Source organism: Amblyomma americanum, chromosome 3, assembly GCF_052857255.1.
Source record: "Amblyomma americanum isolate KBUSLIRL-KWMA chromosome 3, ASM5285725v1, whole genome shotgun sequence".
Lineage (NCBI taxonomy): Eukaryota > Metazoa > Arthropoda > Arachnida > Ixodida > Ixodidae > Amblyomma > Amblyomma americanum.
Genome location: NC_135499.1, coordinates 137750635 through 137777707, shown reverse-complemented (window position 1 = coordinate 137777707; position 27073 = coordinate 137750635). Strand labels below are relative to the sequence as shown.

The 27073-nt window shown below is 48.1% G+C and overlaps 1 protein-coding gene across 2 annotated transcripts in view; it reads right to left on the bottom strand.

Moving 5' to 3' along the window:
- The window catches only part of LOC144124982 (synaptogenesis protein syg-2-like), a 114772-nt gene that overhangs the window by 21756 nt on the left and 65943 nt on the right, over positions 1-27073 (bottom strand). For both annotated transcript variants that reach the window (XM_077657981.1, XM_077657979.1), the window contains exons 2-7: positions 10656-11039; positions 6323-6433; positions 4589-4792; positions 3971-4035; positions 2992-3229; positions 515-805 (exon numbers count right to left, since the gene is read on the bottom strand). In XM_077657981.1, coding sequence (XP_077514107.1) covers positions 515-805; positions 2992-3229; positions 3971-4035; positions 4589-4792; positions 6323-6433; positions 10656-11039 — 1293 coding nt within the window. The remainder of the gene's footprint in view (positions 1-514; positions 806-2991; positions 3230-3970; positions 4036-4588; positions 4793-6322; positions 6434-10655; positions 11040-27073) is intronic.

Sequence of the window (27073 nt, the reverse complement as noted above, 5' to 3'; positions counted from 1 at the left end):
CGCATACATTTATGGTTTTATGCCACAACATTGCGCAAAATTTTATTGCTATTAAAGATTCAGACCCTTTTTCAAGTCTCTACAAGCCTGTGTTTATTACGCTTCGGTTATTTACGAAAAAATACATGTAATAATACATAAAAAGCAACCAATTCTCTGATCTCCTTGAAGCCTTAGTTCTTGCGAGCCAAGCTGCTCCTCTGAAGGCTAGATATTTGGAAGCTGCGGATTGACGTATGATTCATTCATCGGTTCTAATTTTTAAACACCGTATCCACCGGAGCCAAGGAACAACATTGGTATGCGATTTTTTTCGCCGCTCGAGTTTAAAAAAAAAGAGGCCCCCAATTCAAAGAATTTGCTCATATCAGTATCATCGACGGACATTTGTTTTGATGTTATGCAAAGGAGCGTTTTTTTCTTTTCTTGTTTCACTGCTCCATGTTACAGGTGGAGACCTTTGCTTCGAAAGTCATGCCATTCAAAACGGGAGAGCAGGCCAAGTGGGACGCACATTGTATCCGCAGCCTGTGGCTGTCGCTGCTCGCCTCCCCCTCGGAGTTTGTCGCGTGGCAGGCGTAGGCGCCGCTGTTTGTGCGGTTGACGGAGCGAAGTGCCAGCGACTGGTTGCTCACGATGACGCCTCGCGCCGCGTCCGTGTGCAGGTCACGGTCGTCGAAGGTCCAGGAGACCTCACCGACCGGAGGGTTGGCCCGTACGTGGCACTCGAAGTACACATCCATGCCTTCGTGAAGGTGGGCCGCGTTCAGACCAACGCCCAGCCTCAACTCGATGATTGGCGCGTCTGCGCAGAAAATTACACTGAAGTCATTCGAAATAGAATTTATCTAAACTTAGTACAATAAAGCTGAAGGAGAACAGGCAAAAAGTCGTTGAAAGAGGATGGAAGGTCATGGTCATGTCATATGTGTGCAAGGTCCGGACGCTGTTCACCGCATAATTACATTATGGGCTCCAGGCGATTAGCTCGGATAAACGGACTCTCATAATAAGAAGAGGAATACGACCGCGTCAAACGAGCATTTGTTGCCGATCATGAGAAGCGGCTTTACTGTAAATCCTGGGCTCCCTGGAGCGAACCAGCTAACCTAGGGATTAGGGCGATGGAGGGGTGGAAAAGAGAGAAGGCGGCAAAAAATTGGTTTTGTGATTAAGAAAGAGGGCAGTGCCGCAGTGCGTGTAGACTGCGTGTCGTTCTGCACGAAGAAGCCAGGCCTCTGAACATCGATGTTGAGAGGTGCTCAGAAAGGGACCAAAAATGGAAGGTTACATAGAAACAAGACGGCTGTAAAAGCGCTTTTGTTGATCTAAATTCGCATTCTGCTCACGGTCCTGACAGTATACGTAACCATATCTTGAAGCATTGTGTAATAAAAATAGCTTCTTTTATGGTATTAATATTCAATAAATCACTACCGCATGAAAAACTTCCCAGTGACTGGAAACTGGCGAATATAACACATATACATAAAGATCGTGATCGCTCAATTGCATATGTATAATTATCGACCAGCGTCCCTAACCTCGGTTACATACAAAACATTCAAACATATCATATATTGTTGTCTTATGAAGCACTTAAATGATAATAACTTCTTTACTCCAGCTCAACATGGCTTTGGGTGCAAGCCTTTTGGTGCAAGCAGTTTTGTGTGCGTGTCAGTGCTGAAAAACAAATAGTAACAAAAACATCAAATTTGATAAGTAGACCCAGGCAAATGCATATAAGGCTGCCGCCTACCGTTAGAGGGCATCCAAATCTACTACGCTGAGTCACGCTTGCTGCAAATTTAATTCTAGGTTCCCTGCACCTTACTGGTTGCTCAGGCACTGAAAATTGCGATGGGCATTCCTTACAAAGACTGAATGCCCCGAGTCCGCACCAACGTCACTGCATATGTCCAACATTCTTGGATAAAAATTACGAATATTGAAAAATTGTAAGGTAATGTTATGGAAATGTTGAAGGTAACGATCCGTTCTTCCCATGTGTAGAAAAATGACTCAATTTTTTTCCATCGCTCGCATCGAGCAGTTAAGACTGCCATAGGAAACCAATGAGGAACGCTTTTAATATAATAATAATTGGTTTTTGGAGAAAAGAAATGGCGCAGTATCTGTCTCATATATCGTTGGACACCTGAACCGCGCCTAAGGGAAGGGATAAAGGAAAGAGTGAAAGAAGAAAGGAAGGAACGCTATTGATGATAGCAAATCTTCAATTGCAAAAATAAAATGCAAGCCTGTCGAGGGGAGATCTGCGGATATATTGATTGTTATAGTGAAACCTTACAATATGTCTAAAAAATCGCGTTCATCGACTTTTTCCCGTTCAAAAACGCTTTTTTCCAGAATTGTTGGGTATCTCTCCTTGGTTCTCAGGTCAAAACTAGAGGCGGTTAGCTTAAACCCCTGGGCATGCTTATGGAGTTTTCATCGGGTAACAGGAGCTGTTTAGCACTTCCTTCAAAAGAGCTGCCGTGAGATGAAGCTATGAGGAGAACATTTGTTCACTATGCTTTTAAGCAATGCAAGCACCAAACGCATCTTAATATTCTTCCATCACTTGACTCCCTGCTTAGTTACCGACCTGGTCTTCGTTTCTTGGACGCACACGATAGACCATACTTAAAGAAAGCACTTGAACGCGTTGATCTGCGTAGAACCGCAGATGTACGCGTAGATCCGCGGTTCTACGCCTAGATCTGCACTTGCGCGAGCTGCGGGCGCATCGCACAGCTTACGCGTAGTGAGGGGCCTATCGCAACGGTTGATCTGCATGGCCACGATGACTACGCGAGGCGCCCTTTGTGTTGCGCTGCGCGAGCCCCTGTGCCGCGAGCTCGCGTTACCACCAACTGCTGTTCACCTTCTACATCTAAGCTTTTTCCCTCATTAAAGTCTCTGACTCTTGTCATTTGCAGTACGCGAAGGGGAGAGTACCAGGAGAGAAAATAAAAGGTCGCCCACAGTGAATGTCTAGTGTCCACGAGTCCTCCAGCGGCGCTGGCGGCGGCCGGCTGCAGAACGGGTTGGACGCGAGGCAGCGGAGGCGCTCGCCGTGATGCCAGGCGCTGGGGACGAAGCTCAGCACGCTGAGCGTGGTGTCACTCGAGGCAGCCCGCGTGGCGAAGTCACTCAGCTCCCTGGATCCCAGCAGCCAGCGAATCGAGGCCTGCGGCCGGGACCCTTCAACCTGGCAGATCACCTGCCACCAAGGTTAAGCATAAATAGGCTCATTATGCAGCCGACATCGATATCAGTCAGCTCACTTTACGCTTGAAAAACATTTGAAGTGGAAAGCGAAATGCTTGTAGAGTAAGTGGATAACTGCGGGGAAGTTGTCTGCGTGCAAGCCTACTCTTCAAATTAGCAGTTGTGCGGTGATATGAAGTGCGTCGGACTATAGTAGACGAGTTACAGTGCCGCTTGTTAGCCGGAAAGTTAGGCGTCATATCTGATGTGTTGAGCGGTCATAATAAAAACTCCGTACGTTAGATGAAGCCTGGCTTCAGTTGAGAGGCTGGGTATACTGACGAAATGAAAAACGAGCTGGATAACTCGAACGGACAGAATCTGTGGCTAACTGTGCTTCTTTAAAGACACGCATGGAATGACGCAGATTGCTCTTCATACTCTTTCCTTCGTTTCCACCGGCGCCATGTTACAAAAACCGTGCACCATGCAAATGTCGCACCATGCAAATGTCGCGCCGCCCAGCTTTGGCTAGATGCCATATCAGACAGTTGTTATGTGAAGAGCAAGCACGCAGTCACACACTGTCACTTGCGAACAAATTCGCACTTTTCCAGGCACGCAAAGCTTCAGAGATACTACTTGATTCGTAGTGAGTTATCAGCCGCCAATAGTGACACTGAACGCTATATTGCTGCAAATATTATTAGCATCGACGCGCAAATGGCCACATTTCACAAGGCACAGTACCCACCTGCGTCGACATCTCAGCAGACAGAGGTCCTCGATTGCCTTTTATTTCGACTGATACTGGTTGCACTGCGAATGGGCAAAGCAAACAAGGTTAACGATAAAGTTATGTCTAGAAATTAGCAAGACTAATCAGACGGTAAAGAGTCGGAAGCAATATTTGTAGTTAGAAAGAATTACTTCACCAGCAATCCTGAAAAAATCGACGGGTCTCTGAAGCCTCGACCATTGAACTTTGACCCTTGAACTTTGAGCTTTGACCTTTGAGATGAAGTGACTTGGATACGGTATGGCTAGGGTAAGGTCACGTGGTACGAAAGTTTAAAAGAAATTATCTTGGAGATGTGGTGGTAAAGGCAATGTTAGGCAATTAAGAGTCCAGCTAACTCGGAACCAAGTGCTTTCATACTGCATAGTCGTTTAACAGCATTAAAACTCTGTCAATTTTTACGTTATACCGCTTCATTTCAACGCATACACACATACAAATACAGCTGTAGCATTATAAGACTGCTATACAGGGGATGGCGTCAACTCTTCTGTTCATTTGACAGAGATAAAGTAGGCTGAGTCGGTTTAAGCTGCTCCTCACCAAATGCCAGCGTCGGAAAGCCCCACTCACAGTGCATGTTGACGATGACATTGGCAGTCACTGGCTCGGAGACGTTGCTGTTGGCGGCACGGCAGATGAGCGTGGCCCGGTAGTCGGCACGCGTGAGCCTCAACCGTAGCAGAGTGGCACGAGGATGACCGTCGGGTGCTCTGCTCAGGGCCTGCTGCAGTAGCTGCGATCCTCGCCACCACGTCACCACAGGCTCCGGCTGCCCTGCGCCGACCGAAGGCGGCTTCTCTAAAGTAGTGCGCCAGTTAGATGGCTCGCAGCGTCCCGCTCGAACGACTAGTCTTATTTCTGTGGGCTTCGTAGTGTACGTCTTGTTCCGCATTTTTTATGTCGCAGCACACGCTACAAAGAGCGTGCCAAGAATTTGGAGAAATTTTTTGCCTGGCCAATTGACGTGAAGGAAGTTTAGAGCATGAACAAGGTGGTCACATGAGCCTTGTGCGAGCTGTCCTATGATAGTTCTCTGCTCTGTATAGTTTTGCCGTATTGCCAGGACAAATAAAGAATTCTTTAGAAAGCCCTTGTTCCCGAGAGTCCATTGGTCTCAGAAAATGATTCTTCAGATATTCTTGAAGCTTTATTGTAACCTGCTTATTTATCACTGAATGCAAAACTCCTTATCAGAAAAGGCAGTGATGTGGATATCTGTTCAGCGCTAGTACTTAGCAACCTTCCTCGTTTGAACATTCCGAGAAAGCCACACACAGGTGCCGAGAGGCTGGCGTTATTAAACGTTCCTAAAGCTCTAAAGAAAGTTGAAGGCAATAAGGATATGCGGCGTTTACCTCCTATAAAAACAAAGAAGGCAAAGACATGTGTAGAGACACAACTGAGTGAGCGGTGCTCATTTTGCGTCAAGACGAGCCTCATCGCGTCTAGAGAAGTGGTAGACGAGGCTTCATCTGCAGCCATAATTGAGTACTTTTCTTCCCGGAACTGGCAACAAAGAGACTTGCGAAGTTCCCGCTCGATCCCTGTCATGTTCCAGGTTATTCTCTGGGCAAGAGTAATCTATTTTGACAATGAAACCTAGCCTCATCAGGTTCTCATTACAACCCGGAAATAAACGGAGTGTAGATCAATATATTACCTCGCAAATACAACAAATGTGCAGATAAAAATGGCTCTTCTAAAACACAAAATAGCGTAAATGTCAAGTAGCATAAATATAAAGCAGTTCGGGACAGAACTGTTTCGAGGCGAGTACGTTGACTGGTAGAAACATCGTGAATCGTTAAGCAGCAATAAATACAGCGGCGTAAAACGAAATACTTGGTGCCCTGGAGCGTGCATTTCAGAGCGGCGTATGAATAATACAATGGGCTGAGCTAAAAAAAATAGCATCATAGCGGCGAAAATCGTATCATCTGGTAGGCTCAGTCATGGTGCTCGATACTGTGACATCTCGTTCACGTCATGAATTCGCCAACTCTAGCTTGAAATATTTTACGCCAGTAACGAAACAAAATGTTGAGAGTCTGAATTTAATAATATTTTTAACAAGTGTGTTAGTCTATGTGCGACTTCTACTGGTTTCATGCAGACATTGCAGTAAACCTACGCAGTACAGGATTTCATTTTTTTTTGCTTAGATTTGTTCTGCACCTTCTGGCTGTCTAGGTAGCATCCAGATGAGTAAAAAAAAATAGGTGGTGTGCACGCTGCCTTTATTTTCTGGCAGATCTCATCGCCAACTGCTGAGCTGGTTCATTCATCAAAGAAGTTCACACTTACCGCCGTAAACGTCGCACACCAGTGTCAGGTCTTCGCCTTCCTCGTAAGGACGGGTAAGATTGCGAATTTCCGTTCCGTTCTCGTCCGTGATCACGGGTCGTTTAGGGGGCACTGCGAGAAACGAATTGTGCAAATGCCTGTCTATCTGTCTTACTGTTGCTCCTGAAGCGGTTTTGAACAAAAACCGCTATTTTGCCGGTTTGCCAGAAGCGAACGTATAACCCAAGATGTGTGTATTTTAATGCAGAAATTCCTTCTAAGGCTAACCTGCCACTTTTTGAAAGTAAACTTTTTATGACAGCGCTGTGCCCTCTCATCTGAATAACATTACTGGCCGAAGATAACTTGGATAACAATAAACATCAGAAAACAGCAATAAACAGCAATAAACATCGTTAGTGTGTTCTTTGCTGCTGCGCACATGTGATCTTATCCAAGCAAGAGCGCAAATAAAAACACACACGCTCGAAAAAGTCACAGTAAAACGTCATAAAAGCCATAGTTGTTATGTTTGTGAGTAAATTCTACTTATTCGACCTCAAGCATTTTTTTCTTTTTGTCTCAGAATAGGCCTCTATAATTTGTGTGTGTGCGTTACTGCATCATGCTTAACCCACTTTAAGGTCAAGAATAAGACGTGGCAGCAAAAAATAAAGAGGGAATTCACGCAACAGCCAGTTCGCCCTTTAATCATTCTCCCGTTGAACACAGCAAGAGTTAAAATAGAGAGTTGAACTAGGAAGAAAAACCAAAAGGTATTCAGAGCATCATATTTATAGCGTTCAGAGCGTACAGACCGGTACAAAAAGGGAGCATAAATGAAACATTTCGCGCATTTGGTTATCACGGAAGAGCTCTTATGCCTTCCAGGTAAGAATGCTTACCATGTTTGGTTTTCGCTTCCCGAAGTGAGATGTAGATAATGAAAGGTAATCCGCAGCTGCCTCTGAAAAAGCGCTTTGTGGAAAACTGAAAGCGCTTAGGAAAACCGTCATGAACTCTCCCGGTGTCTGTGCATTCGTTTTCTCGAATGAAAGACGTCTGATCCAGATAAATAAACAAATAAATACAAAGCAATGAACATAAAGCAAAGAGCGAGACTGGTGGAACTCAGTCTGAATATTCAAGTTCTCCAGCACCTCTCTGAGAAATTGCAGCGATTGCCCCAACTCCCAGGCCTGTTCTTTGGATTGCAACTCAGTCCCCCGTACCTCTCTTCTGCATTTTCGGCAGGGTCAAAACACGGCACTCAGTGAGTAAATAAAGCCTTTCTCCAACTTAATTACAGAAGCGAGGGTAATATTGCGCTTCTCTTTAATAATAAACAGCCAAAGCACGCCTTTTCTCCTGGGAGACGCTAGCATAAACCGACAAGGTTCTCGCGCCAGAAATTAAAGGCCTGAAGGAGGGTGGAGGAGATTCGCTCGGCGAAGGAGCGCGAAGCAGGCCAGCAACAAACATAAATTCGGGGAGAGAGGTGCCGCTAGAATAACCGCGCGTGGCGCCATGCCAGCTCACCGAAGGGCAGGCGCGGAGGGTGGCAGCATTAACGGCTCTGAGGCCGTTCGATGCAGCCAGGATGGCGCACATAATTGCAGCGTAGAACGCGGCGGCCGGCACTCTCGATTCTTCCGCCTCCTTTGCGCTCAGCACGCGCACGCCCGCCCGCCGGCGCGTTTACGAGAGCCATCACCTTTTTCACTTAGGCACGCCCAAATTAGGGTTAACGCTGGGCCGAGCCGCCTGTTCGGTTCGCTTCGGCCGCTTAGTGTAGTGCGTATAGGTGCTGCACCCTGCGGTGTGGCCAGCGCACGCTTCACCGCTGGGGAAGCTGCGGTGGGGCTTGGTCGCACCTCCCCCCCTTCCCCCTTTCCCTAGAAGGAGAAAAAAAGGAAAAAAAACGGGAAGCCGCAGCGTGGAGGTGAAGCGGCCAAGCAAAACAACAGATGCGCCGGATCAGGGCGTGCGCGTCTTCTGCGGGCAGCACAGTAAACTGGGTGGTGTAGGGTACTGAAGACGTGGATCGGCTAAAACACGCTCAGCACCCCTGCCAACCTACGCTTATAGGGAAGTATAGGGACGGCCGGGAAATGGAGTCGTCGGGGCAAGAAAAATAAGGAAAGTAAAGGAACACGACGTCGCCAAAGCCAGCGGGAAGGCGAGGAAGCGGTGGTTGTGGCGCGCATTTAGCTGAATACCTGACGATGCTGAAGGGGCGGCTGCCGAGAACCGCTTAGGTATATAGACATTGGAGGCGCGCCGGAGAAGCGGCCCGTAATGGAATATCTAATGCGCGCCCCTCCCTCCGTTCCCTAACCGCGCTGGCCGCTTTAGGCCGATCCCCACTACATCCCTCCTCCTCCCAACGCAACTTACCCTACACTCCCCCACACCCGAACCATGTCTTCGTCCTTCCCTTGGGCTCTACGGCAGACGAGGATCACCCCCTCCCACCTCGACAAATTGCATACTTGAGCAGCAGCCCGGTCCCAGCCGTCTCCTGCGTGTCCTCTTACTCTTTCTTCTTTTTTCTTCTCCCCTTCTTCTCCTCCTCAGCCAAGTAATACAATGAACTGAGCGTCTCGCCGCGTTGTTGCCTACCGGAAGCCAGGAGCCTCTCTTCAGTTTGCTTCAGACATGGAACCAAATACGGCTCTGAAAGTGCGCCTCAGGTTTCGGAACCCCCTAGTGCGCCATCCTACCCACCCACATCCGCGTAATTCATTAGCGAGTCGGAGTCGTTCAATGTTTGCGATGCAATTATTGAATCAGTAATTAATCAGCGTGCCTTTTGCAGGTACTAGCTATGCGCCCGATTGGGGCCCCTTTCGTAATTGGTGATAGTGTTTAATATAAACGTTTCTGTTTGGTCAAGCTTCATTCATTCCAAATTGTGTTGTTGATATGAGCCGCTTTGGCCAAGTTGGCTTGTTCCTTACGGGGCCATCTTGTCGAGGCGCACTTTTCATTGGACAAACAAGTTTCGCTGATCAGTTAAGTTCTGTCATGGAGTCTGCTCCAACCTGGCGCGTCGGCTGGTCGGCTACGCTTGTTGTACAGCATGAGTCAAAAGTCCACAGTCTACATGGTTATTTTCATAGCCGTGTAGGGGGGGATCTGCGGCACTTCCGGCTCTTTACAATGCATGTGCCGGTCCGAAGTAAGACGACCGCGGCCACATTTCCTGCAGGAGAAGAGAACCTCAGTGGCGAGACGAACAGTGGCCTTACTGCCGGTACTCCTAGAGCGGTCTGAGACGCGAGAGAGGCAGTGGCGGTTTACTGTCTTCGACGAGCGCTTCTGGAGGGCCGCGGGTGCCGCTACAAATATCTTTAGTTTGCGAAAAGCATTAGAGTTCCTCCGCACATCAGGACGGCGGCTACGCGCAGGCTGACTGGGCGACATGCGAAACGAGCGACTCCTGCTCTTTTGAGATGTTTCGACCTTTTGTGGTGCCATGATTGCCAACATGAAAAAGGTCAAAAGTAAACCACGGGACCTAAAGCACTTTGACGGAGGCTGTACGTTGCCAGCCTCAGGCACGGTTCTAAATTTCAGCTGTAATCATATGAGACGGAGTCTTCATCTCACACATCAATATGAGCAGTTGGCCTGAATGCTTTCTTTTTGGTTGTTGCTTTATCTGTTTATGTTCTTGTCTTATTTTCATTTCCGAGCATTTTTCCTGTGTTTTGCGTGGCCTTTCTTTTTTTGGACTTCGCGCTGCGCTGTCACTGCAGTAATACCCTTTTAGTGAGGTAGGTATTGCCAATAAATAAATGACGAAATAAATGAAACGTGCCTGCATCGCTGCCTGTGCAGCTTCGCGAACGGTATGTTTTGGCAGCGACATACGGTAGACTAAGTGAAATTTTTTTACGAATGCGGGCTCAAAGAAACCATCCAGCTCAAAGCGGAACAAGGCAAAATCACTTAGATATAGATTACTTTGTTGAATAGTTTTCAAAAGTCTCGCAGGGGAACAGCAGTTGACAATTGGGAGCGAGGTGCTGGAAGTGGCACAAGAATACATCTACTTGGGGCAGGTAGTGACAGCTGATCCGGATCACGAGAGGGAAATAACTAGAAGGATAAGAATGGGGTGGAGCGCGTATGGCAGGTTCTCTCAGATCATGAACGAGAGTTAACGGGAGGACAGGGTTAACTGGAGAGACATGGGAGAGGCCTTTGCCCTGCTGTGGGCGTAGTCAGGCTGATGATGATGATGATGAGAGCGGAAATAAGGCTATCCTAAGGCTCAACAAATAAAGTTCGGCCATACAGCGGCGCTAACGGAACGGACAGCAGTGTAGCGATACATGCAACGACTCACCGACGACAACCAGTTGAACGGTGGCGGTGCGCGTCCATCCCTTCTTGAAGTCCACAGCGCAGACGTAGGTGCCGTTGTCGGCGCTTCTCAGCCGGTCCACACTAAGCACCGCGGGTGTCTGGATCACCGAGAAGTAGGCCCTGCCCCGCAGGCTTCCCAGGTGCGCCCGCTGCCGGATCTGGGACAGGCTGCCCGTGCGCGAGTTCACGTCCACGCTGTACACGGCCACGCTGGCCTCCTCCTCCTCCCCATCGCCGCCGCCAGGCTCGGCGAGCTCCTTGAGCCAGCGGATTCGCACCGCGAAGTCGTCGGCTGACGGGGCTCTGACGTCGCAGCTCAGCTGCGCTTGGCCTCCTTCCACCGCGTTGACAATGTGCGGCTCGACTGCGGGTGCGTTGGAGAAGGAAGGTGTGCAGAACGTTAGGCAGTTAGGAACGCTGTGGTGAAATACAGTTCATCAAGTGCCACAAGAGTAGTTTAAGCATAGGAGGCATGCACTGAAGCCACAGTGGTCGCCATTTTGGCATCCACGAAGCACGGCGAAGCTCTACGGCGCGTGTCTGATCGGCTTATCTCCCCTCCGCCCTCCTGCACAGCTGCAGCTGGGCGTCGGACACCAAAATAGCGCGCATGATGTCGCGTGAATAGTTCCTGTACAGGCTGAGTTGTTTTAATTGGTGCCTATCTTTCTAAACATGTTATATTTGATTATATCTGTACAGCGGCGCACAAAGAGCACAATGCAAAGGGCTTTCAATGCCTTCAAACGGCTTTCAATGACTGCATCGAGGGTGCTCGTCAATCGGTGACAAATTTTACGAAACGAAAAAAAAAAAACCGTCGCATCAAGCTTACAGCGAAAAATAATGGACTTTCCAAAAGATATTACAGCGCAAACACGAGTGAGAAGAGCGCAATGAATCACGAATGAAACTGTCGGCTCGTCGCGGCACTTGCATAATCAGCTCTGAATTATGACGTCCCTCGCAACAGCTTTCGCAAACACGCCGGCAGGAGGCTGATTTGTCGGTGATTTGCGCAACAGTTGCTCGAACACAGTGATGACCTTGGTATTGCTGCCTCTAGCGAGAAACATTGATTGCCTTCAGCCATAATTTACTACCCACGAATGCAGTAACGAGTCTTCAAGACGCTTTCAATCAGTCTTTGCCAACAAGCACTTGCCAACAGACCTTGTGTTCAGCTTAGACTTGTACATTTGTTTGAAACACTGACAATAAAGAAAGAAAGAAAGAAAGGAAGAAAGAAAGAAGGAAGGAAGGAAGAAAGAAAGAAAGAAAGAAAGAGAGAGAGAAAGAAAGAAGGAAGGAAGGAAGGAAGGAAGGAAAGAATGAAAGAAAGAAAGAAAGAAAGAGAGAAAGAAAGAAAGAGAGAAAGAAAGAAAGAAAGAAAGAAGGAAGGAAGGAAGGAAGGAAGGAAGGAAGGAAGGAAGGAAGGAAGGAAGGAAGGAAAGAATGAAAGAAAGAAAGAAAGAAAGAAAGGAAGGAAGGAAGGAAGGAAGAAAGAAAGAAAGAAGGAAAGAAAGAAAGAAGGAAGGAAGGAAGGAAAAAAGAAAGAAAGAAAGAAAGAGAGAGAGAAAGAAAGCAGGAAGGAAGGAAGGAAGGAAGGAAAGAAAGAAAGAATGAAAGAAAGAAAGAAAGAAAGAAAGAAGGAAGGAAGGAAGGAAGGAAGGAAGGAAGGAAGGAAGGAAAGAAAGAAAGAAAGAAAGAAGGAAGGAAGGAAGGAAGGAAGGAAGGAAGGAAGGAAGGAAGGAAGGAAGGAAGGAAGGAAGGAAGGAAGGAAGGAAAGGAAAGGAAGAAAGAATGAAAGAAAGAAAGGAAGAAAGAAAGAAGGAAGGAAGGAAGGAAGGAAAGAAAGAAAGAAAGAAAGAAAGAAAGAAGGAAAGAAGGAAAGGAAGAAAGAAGGAAAGGAAGGAAGAAAGAAGGAAGGAAGGAAGGAAGGAAGGAAGGAAGGAAGGAAGGAAGGAAGGAAGAAAGAAAGAAAGAGAGAAAGAAAGCAGGAAGGAAGGAAGGAAAGAAAGAAAGATAGGAAGAAGGAAAGTAAGAAAGAGAGGATTAAATACCATACAAAGAAACTAAAGAAAGTAGGGAAGAAAATAGAAAGAAAAAGGGAAGAAAGAAAGATTGAAAAAAGTAAAGCAAGAAAGAAAGGATTAAATAAGATATAAATAAAATAAACAGAGAGAGGAAGAAAGAGAGAAAATCAAAGAAAGAAATAAAGATACGAAAACTGCGTTGAGAAGGAAAGGAAAGCGAAACGGAGTTTTTTCCAGCCCATCTACCGATATCCATTTTTGGCATGCTGTGTTCCAGTGCCTGTTTCGAAAAATAAAAAAATGGATATCGGAATAGCAGCTCTACGAAAATGGCAGAAATACTTAGCCCAGTACGTCAGAACTATGAATAGAGGCGAATATTTGTTAATGAAAACCAAATTGTCCGAACGAGAGATACGCAACTCCACAGGAAAGATGGCAGAAAGCGTGCAGTTACAACGCTTCCAAGCGGATGGTTGGTACGTTCTTGGCATTCGGTCTCATCAGCCAAGAAAACTTGTGTTATGGCTGAAATACATGAGAAGCATATTCTTGCCTTTGCTCTACTCGGGAGTGCAGCACAGTGACAAAATGGCGCTGCCTATCAAGCAAGTTCACTTTTATTGTACTGTCTCTCAATATCAGTCAGTTATAAGATGAGGAACCTCCGAGGACCGCGCTACAAACAAGCGTGTCTCTGAATGCTGATATGCCATCTCCCCATTCGCGGTATCAAACTGCGCATACTGCTGACGCCAGCAAAAGACTCACAAGAGAAGCACGTTTCACAGCAAATGCTGCAGCTGCTTTTCGCCTCTCTTTCGGCGAGCTTCAATTCGTATACGGTGTGAAAATCGAAGTCACTTCCACGCCTCTTCTTCGCGACGGCTACGCTCAAACACAAATGCAATCACTCCCACCTTTTTTTTTCTCCTCCCAACGGAGCACACACACTCACACACACAGACACGTGGGCTGAGGAAACGGCAACGCAAGATGGAAATGAGACCGCGCTGCTCTGAAGCGCGTATCGAGCGCCCCCTGTGGCTCGCAGGCGGAAGCGCAGATTCGGCGCCTCCCACACGAACATCGCGGCGGCAACTTCTGCATGACACCGGCGGTTGTTTTCTTGCTGCATTTCGCGAGCTTGTTTCTCTCGCGGTATATCAGCGCGTACCTGGCACCTGCACGTACGACTGAAAGAAAGGTATGGCAGCCGCGGAACCAGGGACAGCTGTCAGCAACACCGCCGCAGGAAACCCAGAAACAAAAAAAAATAACTAACACCGCTGACAGAGCTGCGCTACTTGCGTGCCTCGAGAAGATTTGGTTCAGCGGTGTTTTTTGTGTCATGTCATTAAAGGCCGACCGACAAGCAGAACGCAGGTGAGGAAATAGATTCTCCTTATGTGAGGAATAAGAACATGCCCTGCCTACAAATGGAAGGGTTGGCGGGAAAACGAGAAAGTACTCTGGCAGAGTGGACTGATGTATCTTATTTTTATTTTATTTCCACTCTGCTCTGGCTAGAAGGCCGAGGCATTTCTCTGTATTGGATAACGACAGGGCAGGTTTGATCTGTGGCCGCTAGAGAGCGTATTTGATGGGGCAGAATCGAAAAGCGTAGGCACGGTAGGGAAGTTGAAAAACCCTCGGTCAGCATTCGGACGAATCCAGAGCATGGCGCTGCGCTCGTCATAAAAAAAAAATCATAATCAACAAAATTTTAGGCTTAAAGGTATATTTGGGCTATGAGAAGCTCCGCAGGAAAAGCTGCGGAATAACTTGAGCCATCTGGAGTTTCTTGGTTTGCGCCGAAATCAGAGCACGCGAACATGATTGCATTCAAACATGCTCGAAGATGCTCGCTCTCGGCCGAAATTCAGGTGCTGCAGTCAGGATTGAACCAGCGCGCTCGTGTTCAGTAGCCGATCTCCGTAGCGAGTGAGTCACAGCGGCGTGTGTACCTCATGTCAACAGGGTGGACCTTCACCAACGCAGTTTATTCCTTAGTAGGATGAAAACTTTGGCGAGTTGGTATAAGTACATAATGGGTGGAACAGCACAAGAGTACGAAAGACAGAAGAAGTAACAAGGGAAGAACACAGGCAAGCGCCATATAGTGTGCATTGTTTTCATGTTCTTTCTGTCTTTCGTCCGGTTAGGCTACTCCAACCAACATGTAGCTTATTGTCACGGTGTTGGTGACAAGTCTCAATATTTCCTCGGTCCAAAACAAGAAGGCCCTCTACCCTGGTTAAAGCAGGTGATTGACTGATTGATCAATTGATTGATTGATTGATTGATTGACTGGTTGATTGATTGATTGATTGCCTTTGCATTCAATTTTCGCCGCCTACATTATGTTCATGCATACACGAGGCAGCCTTCTCTATGTCAACAAATGACGCGGAGCTGACTGAGGAAGGTAGGTATGTACGTAGGTAGGTAAAACCTTTATTGATGAACCAAGTAAGGGAAGGCGTTAGGGGAGGTTTGGTTGGCTTGGTTCTTAATCCCGGTTGGCGGCCATCAGTCCATGACTTCTGGCGACTTTCTCCGCCCATTCCACCAGCCTCTTCTGTGAGGCCGGCTCTGAGCTAGAGACCGCGATCACCCAACCTGCCAGGTCTGTGTGGTTCCAGAGAGATGGTGGTTGGAGTTCTCGGCATATGAACAGTATGTGTTCGAAGTTTGCTCTCGGAGCCCCACAAAGAGAGCATTCGGGCTTGTGTTGACCCGGGTGTATTAGTGCCAGATAGGCCGGTGAAGGAAACGTTCTGGACTGGACTTGCCTCCATATAGCCTGTTGTTCCTTCGTGAGGGTGTGGTGTTATGTGAGCCTTCCCTCTCTATAGTGTAGCATGATTTCGTTGTAGGTGATTAATCGGTCCAGCGTGCAATCCCTCTCGACTGTTTGACCTGCTCGGTTGACGTACGCTCGAGCAATAGAGTGCGCCTCCTCGTTTCCGGGTTTGCCTGCGTGGGCTTGCACCCAAAATAGTTGAATTGGTTTGGGGTCGTGGGGGCTTGATTGGAGAATTTTGTAGGTGGCCGAATAGATCTGTTCCTTTGCAAAATTCCTGACTGCGGTTTTGGAGTCGCTCATTATGAATGTGACAGTGGAAGCTGCTATGGCCAGCGCTAAGGCCGCTTCTTCCGCTTCGAGGGAGGTGGTTGCCCTTATCGTGCCCGAAGCCTTGTGTTTGAGGTCGTGTGGCACCACGCTTAGGGCGTAGGCTGGGTTGCATGGATATTCTGCCGCGTCTGCGTTGACTGCGTCTTAGTTGTCCGCGTGTTTTTTATACGGGGCTTTGGCGCATGCTTCGAGTCAATCCCGGTTGTGAGTTGGGTGTACGTTCTTGGGTAGTGGATGGACGATTAGCTTCGTTTAGTGCCCAATTATGTTAATGTGTGGATCCTAAGTCTAAATTACTGGCCTTGTGTGCACATGTAGACCACACTCTGCCGACGATCGAGGCTTGTCTTCCTAAAACTCAGATCTCAAAACTGCAAGTGCCTATTGCGTATAAAATACAGCGCTGCTTGACAAATCCTGCACAGAACTGACAGGAAATGCGGATGGCAACTCACGGTAGGTTTGCGCCGTATGTTTGGTAGCCTACCGATGAAACGTATGTCGTGTTAATATTAGCTAACCACCATGGTTATAGCTGTCTCTTTATTGTGTTGAAATGTTTACATCATTCGCACAAACCATACTAAGGCGAGCACTTTCGACCTCATACGATTTAATGGGAGCAAATCGCAATTTTTATATTTACGGAGCAGGCTGTAATAGCTTTGAACCAGCCATTTAGTAAAAGCAATTGAGAGGGGACAACGGCAACTTACTGCGTTACGTATAATGCGTTAATAATTAGTTTTAACAAGTTAGGTGGGCACAACCACCACTTCACAGCGCGCTTGAGGTGTCCACTGATTCAGTGAGCCAGTTGTGCAATTTTCCTTTCCTCAAGGCAACACTGGAAACTAGATTACTTGCCTCGTGCAAGCGGGTCCTGGACTCGGTGAAATTTGCTGGGAACGCGATTGACCGCAAGCGGAAGACCGAGCATGCACGTGAGCGCATAGACACCAAAATGGGCTTGTCAGACTCCCAAAACACGAGCTTCTATAAGAACGATCGCCACTTTTGCAAACCATGGTGGACAGGCTGGAGGTCCTGATGAACGGACGCATGGATAAGCATGAGGCCATTATTGACCACTTATTTGACCTGACCTCCCACGACCTTCCCCGCAAGCAGCGCATTCCTCAAATCATTGCATCTCCCTCCACCACCAACAGCCATCCGCACCCTGGCCCATCACTCCGCCAATCTCGCAATATGGACCAGGCAATTAAACCACGAGTACACAGACGAAGCTATCATAACACCTCTCAACCCAGGGCCCCAGGGCGCTACCAGACACCGTCGTTTGTCAATGAAACTGTCGTAGCACACGCCAAAAACAAGCTCAACTCAACCTCTACAGTGCGCAAACCCCACACCCTCCTCAATTTATTGCCTTACAAGAAACCGGAACCACCAGCGTAAACATTAAATTTTATCAAGTGGCATCACCCATAACTCGCACAGCCATCCTCACCTATAAAGCATTACCGGTTATCGAGCGCACACCTACACAAACCCTGACTCCGGGTATGGAGTTTTTGGCTATCGAACTCATTTCCCTGGCACAAGCACACGTCCTCATTATCCTGAACATTTACAGCCTCCCAGAAGATAATGGTAAAATAATGCCAGGCATTGTGCGCGCCCTTTGCAGCTCGCAGCTCCTCCTCACTGGAAACCTCAACGCCCGCCTCACATTATGGGGTTTCCCTTCCAGCACTCCTAAAGGATACCTAGTCTCTACCACCATGACTGATCATGGGCTAGGACTATTAGCAAACCCAACCACACCCAGAAGAGTCGGCATAAGTGTTACCAGGGACACCAACCCGGGCCTTACGTGGGCAATCCCACACCTCTTGCTGAAGTCACATGGGGCCCAAGCAGATAAATTCTTCAGAAATCAATTTTTCATTAACGCTGCCATAACATACGAAACAAAGCTATTTGTTCCAGGAACTCAAGTCCTGACAGACTGGAACAAACTTCGCACTTATCTTGCGGCAGACCTAAAAGCCCCCCTCCCCTACAGTAGCTCACTAGACCAGCAGGATCGAGCAAGCTATTTACACGTCCACCAAACATGTCAAGAACAGACCCACGACACCACAGGCAGACGCACACCTCTTACATTTCTGGGAAGCCCGCCAAAGACTCCTAAGACGCTGCCATTGACAACGCCTCAACCGCAAACTCCGCTTCCGCATCTCCGCAATCAAACAGGCCGCGGAAGCATATGCCACCCCCCGGGCACGAAACAACCGAGTCTCCTTCTGCAGAAGCCTCAAGGCACATAAGAAACAAAGCGCATTAGACACAAATGCCCTCCTAGACCCCACGAACAGCAAAACCCATCGTCTCATTACATCACTCAAACTTTGCAAGACATAATCTCGACAACCATTCCAACAACTGGGATGAAACCGCTTACCACCCCTTCACCTGACCCAGACCTCGACAAGGACATCACTCTTGGTGAGGTCAAGCGATCACTGACTACCATACGCCGTTCTACAGCACCCGGACCAGACCACATACATACAAGGTCCTCCGCAATCTTGACGACACCTCAATTCAGGAACTGACAGATCTCTTTAATGAACACTAGCGCAACGAGAAGCTGCCCCCCCCCCCACACACACACCTGGAAACATGCACACATCACTTTTATTCCCAAACCCGGCAAAGGCACTCCTCCTCCAAAACCTTCGCCATATCTCCCTCACCAGTTGCGAGGGAAAGCTATTCGAAAATGTCGTCCTCAACAGACTGTAATCTTTCGTAGAAGCCTGGGGTTTTCTGAAGGAAACCTTATTCTATATCAAGAAGCACAAGGCCAGCATCGGCGCCACTCTCGCCCCGGGCCTTCAAAAACCCTTCAACAATATTAGCCACGACCACATTCTGAGGCACCATGGCCACTACGGGCTGTGGGCCGCTCATATGGCGCTATTATTTATTTATTTCTTTATTTATTTAGGACGCTAAATGTGCCGCACGGCATAAAACGTGTTGTAATTAACAAACGTTAATCGTTAAGATGTTACAGAAAGGCATGAAGTCCGGTTATGCTTAAAAAGTTACATAATCTTCGGGCGTAAATGTTTTTCGTTATCCACAAGTGGAAATCGGAGTCGTTGTTTGAGGACAGGCCTGCCTTTTGAAGAACGCGAGCACGCACTAGCGAAGTTCCTGGGCATATCCACAAAAGGTGGTGGACAGTGGCATCAGAAGCCGGTGTGTTGCAGTAAGGGTATTTTTCCGGCGCAGGAATCCTCTCACTTTGCCACTGGTGCCGAACTGCGGGCGTAAGGGCAGCCGCCTCAGAGAGACCTCCTTCATCCATGATAGGTTGGAAGGAAGAGGGTGGGTACACGGGGGAATAAGAGCACGTGTACGCCGCCTGAAGGAGGCACTATATCGGCACTAAATCGGCACTATATCATTATCCCAATCCTCCCTTCCAAACCGGGGCACTCCACAGGAGGCAGTTCTCTGCCCCCTCCTATTAAACGTAGCCATAGACCCGCTGGACAAACAACTCCCCAACGCATCTTACCTCCACGCGGCAATACTGTATACGCCGACGACATTATCTTATGAACGACTGAAGGCACCGTAGGGAAAGCGCAAGACACTTTGCAATTGGCAGTTGATTTCATCACCTCGAACATCCCGAGTATGGGCCTTATGTGCTTCCCACACAAATAGATACAGCTCATTATTAGACCACTTCCCCGAGATCCACACATACACCTCCTAATGCATGACGACCACATAGCACTGGTCGATAGATTCAAGGTTCTTGATCTTTATATACAGGACACACTGGATGCAGTCTTTACTCTGCAACTCCTAGACAAGCAAACAAAACAAATCGTGGGCCTCATCCACAGAGTGGCCACAGGGAACCACGGCCTGTTGAAGAGAGAAACCCTTAATATGACAGACGCCCTCATCACCAGCCGCTTGAATTATCGCCGTCCTTATCACTTGCTCACCAAAACGCAACAAGACAAAGCTGGTCTTCTCATTAGAAAAGCAACCACCTTAGCGCTCTGTCTATTACATTCCGTTAGCACAAATCGCTTAATCGCAACGGGCACTTTCGATACAATCTTGGATCTACTCGAAGCCCAAGAAGCAAACAGATACTTCAATAACCCACACAGAAACCGGCCAACACCTCCTACGGCATCTTCACCTGGACCCCACCATCTGCTCACCTGCCCCGAAATATCAGATAATCCCTCCTGATATCCAGTTCCAAATGGGCATCAAACCTCTACCCGTAAATATGATCCCCGAGCTACACAGCGGCAGATGTCAGGCACGAGCTAAATATTACAGCAAACACTACACAGACAGACCCAACATCCTATACGTGGACTCGGGTCAACACACCCTACCGGGTCATTATACCGCTGTCGCCGCCTACGAGGATGGCACCATCAGGGCCGCAGCTACCCTGCCCGCCAACAACCCTACCGAGAAAACCCTACAACGGCCTCAAAGAATGAAAATCATTCAATAACCTATTTTTCCCCAGACAGCCACCAACTGGAAGGCGTTGCCAGCTGGCGCGTTAGGAGCTGAACTCTTATTTCCTGAAACATGCGTCTAAAACCGTTACTGCCTCATTTTCATATTTTTATTGTTTCGCAGACTTTGGGTGAAAATGATTTTGTTTGTCTTCTCTTAAGCAGTGCACTTGAAAATCTCGAAAGTTTTTTTAGACAGCGTTCATGAAGTTTCAGTCGAGTTCCACCCCCACTCCCGAAAATTAGACATTTGTAGTCAAGAAAAAAAATTAAAAACTCGATTCGTGCTAATTAAGCCGAAAATTGAGCCATTGACCCATTGCTTTGTAGCCGGTCACTGTACCGCCTGAGCCATTCGCGACAAAATACCAGGATGCACTCGTACCTGCGCGCATGAACTTTCTGCTTAGTTCCACATCCATCCTCGAGACAGGGTATTGTTTTCTTATCATTTTTTCTATGTTCCAGACCAACCTGCACGCAGACAAACTCTCAGTTTGGTCATTTTGCCGCCGACCAAACTGCCAGTTAGTCTGCGTACAGGTACAGTTCCTTTCGCCAAATGTCTGACCCAAAATTCGCACCCGAACATGCGACCTAGCACTCCTGCTGCCAGTGCACATCGAACAAAGATTAATAAACAATAATCCTCAGCCCCGAAGCAAGAATGGCAATAGCGTTCTGCACTAGTTTCCGGCTTGTCCAGAGCGGCATTAATAAATAAGTTTACATGGCTCCATCTACCAGCTCCTGAAGGCACTAAAACGAGCTGTGGGCGTGTTAGACGCTCTTCTGGTCAAGGTGACAGCATGGTCGATGCCGAGCCGTCGTGTACGTCGTGTTTTTATTGTGTCCGCAGTATGTTATGCTTTGCTTCCCTCTGGACACGATCATCAAGTGCCCTAAATAATTTGTGAGACAAGAGGGCTCTTGGGTTTGCGCCATAAAAAATAATTGCTCTGCTCACCGGTCACCATGAAATCAGTCACGTGTCAAAAGATCTCTCTTGCGAATTAGAATAAATGGAGCAGATGTATCGAGTAGTTCTCTAAAGCATAGCTTATAGGATATCAGCTAATAATGGCTTATAGAGAATATAAGCAAAGAGGCCGACGAGAAATACAGCTACAGAATACAGTAGAGAAATGCAGCTCTTACATATACAGCAGAGAAATACCGCTGATCGATACCAGGCAAAAGGTGTGCGTGCGTGTGCGTGCATTCTCTGGGTGGTAGAGAAGATGGGAGTGCGCAGAGTACGTGAGGTTAAAAAGGGGAAACACAAGGCCGGCTTTAAGTGCACTCGTCGCGTTCTTTTGAGTCGCGCCGATGGATCATCGATTCCTCTTTTTTGTCGCCTACGGCCCTGGCTTGGCGCCCTTGTTACGACAGCCTAGCTGTCCGGCCGCCCGAGGCACGTTGTCCGTCTTCGCAACTAGGAGACTAAAAGCCCGGCGCAAAACTACCGACGCTACAACACCACTCTCACATTACCCATACCCTGGCACCTCACAGGCTTCCCTCTCCTTCTCTTTCTCCTTTCCACCTCCCAACCCTATGCGCCCTCTCGTAGAAACCTTTTTTTTACGATGCCATCTCCGCATGTTCGTCCGGTTTTTCTCCATGGCTACAGCTGGTTGTGTATCCGTTTGCCGCTTGTTCCACTCGACACATAGCTCGACTATTGTTCGTGTTTTCCTCAACGTTTCCGGAGCTCTCTTGCGGCGTGTTGAACTCAAGCTCCGACGCTGTACTGCTTTTCTATACGCTGTATCTTTTGTTCTCTTAACAGGCTTCTTTTTTCTGGCCTGATCACCGCAGTGTCCAGTTTTGGTATCGAGTGTGAGCTGTGTACTAACTGGTTGACACCGATGTCTTGGCTCTGGGTTGGTTTCAGTCCTGTCATGACACGTCACCCTTTTTATGTCTTGTCCATACGGCGTGTTGTCGATCGATTAGTAGAATGCCGCTGATAATAAAACGGGCAGAAAGCTAAAACCTCTGTGTATGGTATCAGTTGCGCATGCGCTCTTTGCACGGGCCCTCTGCCTCGCTTGACCACGGTATCACTCGGCTGTTATCAGGCAGTCACCTACGCTTTATAATCGGCAAGCGGTCACGAATAAACGTTCTTCTCCTTGTTGCTTCTACGCTGCATTTTCATTGCTGGACGCCGGAACATGGTGTCAGAAGTTCGTTTGCGTATGTGGTAGCGTGTCGGTAGAACGGGCGTCGAGGGTACTGGCACAATAGATTTAGTGAAGCCGCCGCATCCACTTGTGTTCTCTGGCAGCACTGCGAACAACTGGAGCCTGTTCAAGCAGCGGTTCGAGCTGTTCCTGCAGGCAACCGAGTCGCCGAAAGAACCAAGGACGCCTGCAGCGAAGACCGCACTCCTGCTCACCGTCACCGGGGAGGACGCCCTAGAGGTATTCAACAATTATTCATTTCTGGAGACAGAAAACAAAGAAGATTATGGAACAGTTACAAAGAAGTTTGATGAGTACTGCCGACAGCAACAGAACGAAACGTACGAACGGTATGTTTTCCGCTCGAGATCGCAAGGTGAAGGGGAGCCTTTCGAGCATTTGGCACGGGATTTGAGAAAGCTAGCACGAAGCTGCAAGTTTGGAACCTTGAGTGACTCCATGGTCAGGGACCAGATTGTCTTTGGCTCAATCAACTCAAAATTGCGGGAAAAGTTGTTGAAAGTTAAGGACCTCACGCTACTCAATACGGAAGACATTGGTAAAGCGGAAGAGCTGTGCGTCGAGCAAAACAATGCTTGGGGTCAAGCGGAGAAGGAAGTTCCACCAATTAAAATGCGCGGGCAGTCGAAATGTGCAGCTTGTGAAGAAAGTGCTGAATGTTCAGGTAAAAACGGCGCTCGACTTGAGAAGGAAGTGGCGCCGATTAAAACACATAGGCAATTCAAATGTTCTCGGTGCAACCGGCTTCCACGAATGTAGTAAATGTCCAGCATTCGGCAAAACGTGCTTGAAATGCCGTGGCGCTACCCACTTTTCTGCTTGTTGCAAGAGAGGGCCTCAAATAAATGTACACGATGAACAAGTAACTTTCGACATCCTCGACGTCAGCGTCGACATCAAAGAAGACTGGGTCGTCTACGCGAGTGTGGCTTCCCAACTCGTGTCCCTGAAGGTAGACACAGGCTCACAAGCGAATTTGTTGCCGTACTCAGTTTTTCAGAGGTTGAAAGCGAAGTCTGATTTAAGTGCAAGCCCCTCAGTTCTGCGATCGTACAGCGGCAATGTTATCAAGCATATCGGCGTCTCTACACTACAAGTGGTCGTGAATCACCGAAGCGCCTGCTTCGACTTCTTCATCGTTAAGAAGGGCAATCAGGCCATCCTGGGACTGGCGGCGAGCGGAGCTTTAGGACTGGTGTCGCTTTCCGTGAACGTTGTAAACACGAAAAGCACTGACCAAGTGGTGGGAGAATTTCCTGACTTGTTTCAGGGAATTGGTTGCATGAAACGCCAGTACCACATGGTCCTGCAAGGGGATGTAACACCGGTGGTCCAGCCGGTGCGACGGGTGCCCCTGGCGTTGCTGGAGCCCCTTCGAGAAGAACTACACCGTATAGAGCGGGCAGGCATCGTGACCAGAATCGGCGAACTGACGGACTGGGTGAGCCCGTTTGTTGCAGCAAGGAAAAAGGATGGCAAACTGCACGTGTGCATTGGCCCCAGGCGCATAAACGAGTACTTAAACGAGAGCATTATCAAATGCCAAAAAGAGAAGACATTGAGGCTGAGCTAGCTGGGGCCAAGTTTTTCTCTCGCCTCGATGCGTACTCGAGCTTTCATCAAATCTCGTTAGATGAAGCTACATCAAGAGTGTACAACTGACACGCCCTTTGGGCGCTACCGGTTTTTGAGACTTCCCTTCGGAATCGTTTCCGCGCCTGAGGTTTTTCAAATAACTATGAATGAAATATTTGACCAAGCTGCGGGGGTCCGAATCTATATCGACGATATATTGATTTGGGGGAGCACAAGGGATGAGCACGATGCCAGGCTCCGCACAGCATTGCAGTTAGCCAAGAAAGCCAGCACTAACGCTTAATCCTGCGAAGTGCAAATTTGGGGTCTCCGAAATTGACTTTTTGGAAGACATCATAAACCAGCACGGAATAAGACCTAATCTCGCAATGACTGCACCATTAAGCAAAATGCCGCTGCCACGGACAAAGCAGGAGTCCACAGAATGCTTGGCGTAGTCAACTACTTTGGGAAGTACATACCACATCTGGCAGAGAGAACGGATTGTCTACGAAGCCTCGTTAAAAAGGACATGCTCTTTAAATAGTCTGAAAACCACTCCAACGAATGGCAAGCTGTCTGCAGCATACTGAGCAGTGCGCCTTTACTAGCCATTTTTGATCCGGCCAGAGAAACCAAGGTCGTTTCTGATGCTTCAAAGAATGGGATCGGTTCTGCCCTCCTTCAGAGTTATGGCGGCAATTGGCGGCCGGTAGCCTACGCATCGCGCACAATGACTGAGGCAGAGCAACGATACGCACAAATCGAGAGACAATGGCCATCACTTTCGGGTGCGAAAAATTTTTTCACTTTTTTTATGGCCGCAAGTTCGTCGTCGAAACTGACCACAAACCACTGATAGCTATCGCTTCGAAAGCCATTGGGGAAATGCCACCATGACTACAGCGTTTACTCAGATATGATTACGTCCTCGCTTTGTCCAAGGGAAACAACTGTTCCTGGCCGGTATGCTATCTATATCGTCGCCGGTCGGGCCAAGCGGCGAGGATGACTTCACGGATAACGTCGATGTTCATGCTGTTGGCGTCACTTCAGAACTGGTAAGCAAGAAAAGCAACCGCCAACGATCCTGACTTGCAAACGGTGTTGCGCTGCTTAAGAAATGCAGAAGAAATCAAAGGATGGATGAAACCATTCTGCCCAGAGCTATCAGAAGTTCGCGGAATAGTGATGAAGGGAACAAAAGTCGTCATCCCGAAGACCATGAGAGCGGAAATACTCAGTCGCATTCATGAGGGTCACTTGGGCATAAATAAGTGCAAGGCAAGAGCCCGTCGCTTGGTATTCTGGCCTGGACTGAACGGGGACATCGAAAATATGGCTAAGGGTTGCGCAGTGTGTCAAGAATATGCATACAAGCAACAATACGAACCACTGGTACTCAGGCCAACGCCAGACCATGCCTGGTACAGAGTCCGTGTTGACATATTTACGTAAGGCGGGAGCTCCTACTTGTGTGTGTTTGATGCTTTTTCAAATTTTCCTGAAGTAGAAAAACTTGAGGACACAACGTCAGGCACTGTAATAGGTAGTTAGCTCAGTTTTTCATGACATGAGATTCCATTAGAAGTTTGTACAATGATCCGCAGTTTTCATCTTATGAGTTTGCTTTGTTCTCCAGATATGACTTCACGCATGTGACGTCGAGCCCGACATTCCCACAGTCCAATGGTCACGCCGAGAAAGGAGTACAAATCGTGAAAAGAATCATGAAGGAAACAGGTTAAATGAAGGTGGACTTCTGGTTGGGGTCTACTCGGTTATCGCGCAATTCCACTGGACGAGGGCCGGTCCCCAGGAGAACTACTCCTGGGCAGGAAGTTGCGCACCCGGCTGCCGGACTTCAAGCCCTGCCTCAGTCGACAGTTGGCTATGCGCCAACGACGCAACCAAAGGTCTTCTAAAGGGAAACCTCTGCCCGAATTGAAGAAAGATGCACTGGTGAGAGTACGAGGGGAGGTCGGGATTGCAAGGCACGAGTCGTGGACCTGATAGCGCCAAGGTCATATCGTGTCCTTACAGAAGACAACCAGTTACTTCGACGCAACCGACAGCATCTTCTAGCCACACGTCAGTCGTTCCGAAGTGACGTTTCAGAAGACTACTTCGACGGCGAAGACATCTCTCAAGCAACCCCAGGTGCATCGCAGTTAACAACGCTGCCTACGCAACCGGTGCCTAGGCGATCCACCCAGCAAAGACAGCAACCAAACCGGCTTTATTACAACCGGGATTTCAGTCAAGTGTCTCGTATCTTGTTCGCAGACTCCTAACTATTACACCCACCGAGGGAGATGTATCACATCAGTTGCGCATGCGCTCTTTGCACGGGCCCTCTGCCTCGCGTGACCGCGATATCACTCGGCTGTTATCAGGCAGTCGCCTACGCTATATAATCGGCAAGCGGTCACGAATAAACGTTCTTCTTCTTGTTGCTTCCACGCTGCATTTTCATTGCTGTACGCCGGAACAGTCTGTACGCCGCGTTCTTTTTTCCTTTACTGTTTTAAATACAGTGTAAAACGATGGTGCCTGATTCTTGCACAAGTCACGTACTCGCTGTAGCGCGGTCAAGAGCGTACCATAGCTGACATATCAATAAGGAAAACAATCTGATATTAAAGTCCTCAATACCGTAACACGACTGTAAAGCAAAAAACAAAAGTGGGAACATCAAGCAGTGAAATTTAATTTAAGAAGCCGTCTAAACGAAATACTACAATGCGTTTTCCATCAACGCGGTTCTCTGCTGTTAGATCGGTTTGTTTCAGCGCATTGGTTCGCGGAGCGTACGCAGGGAGAGGGGAGATTTATCTTTGAGGGAAGTGGGAATTCATAGTGGAGTGATTGGATTGGATTATGGGGGTTTAACGTCA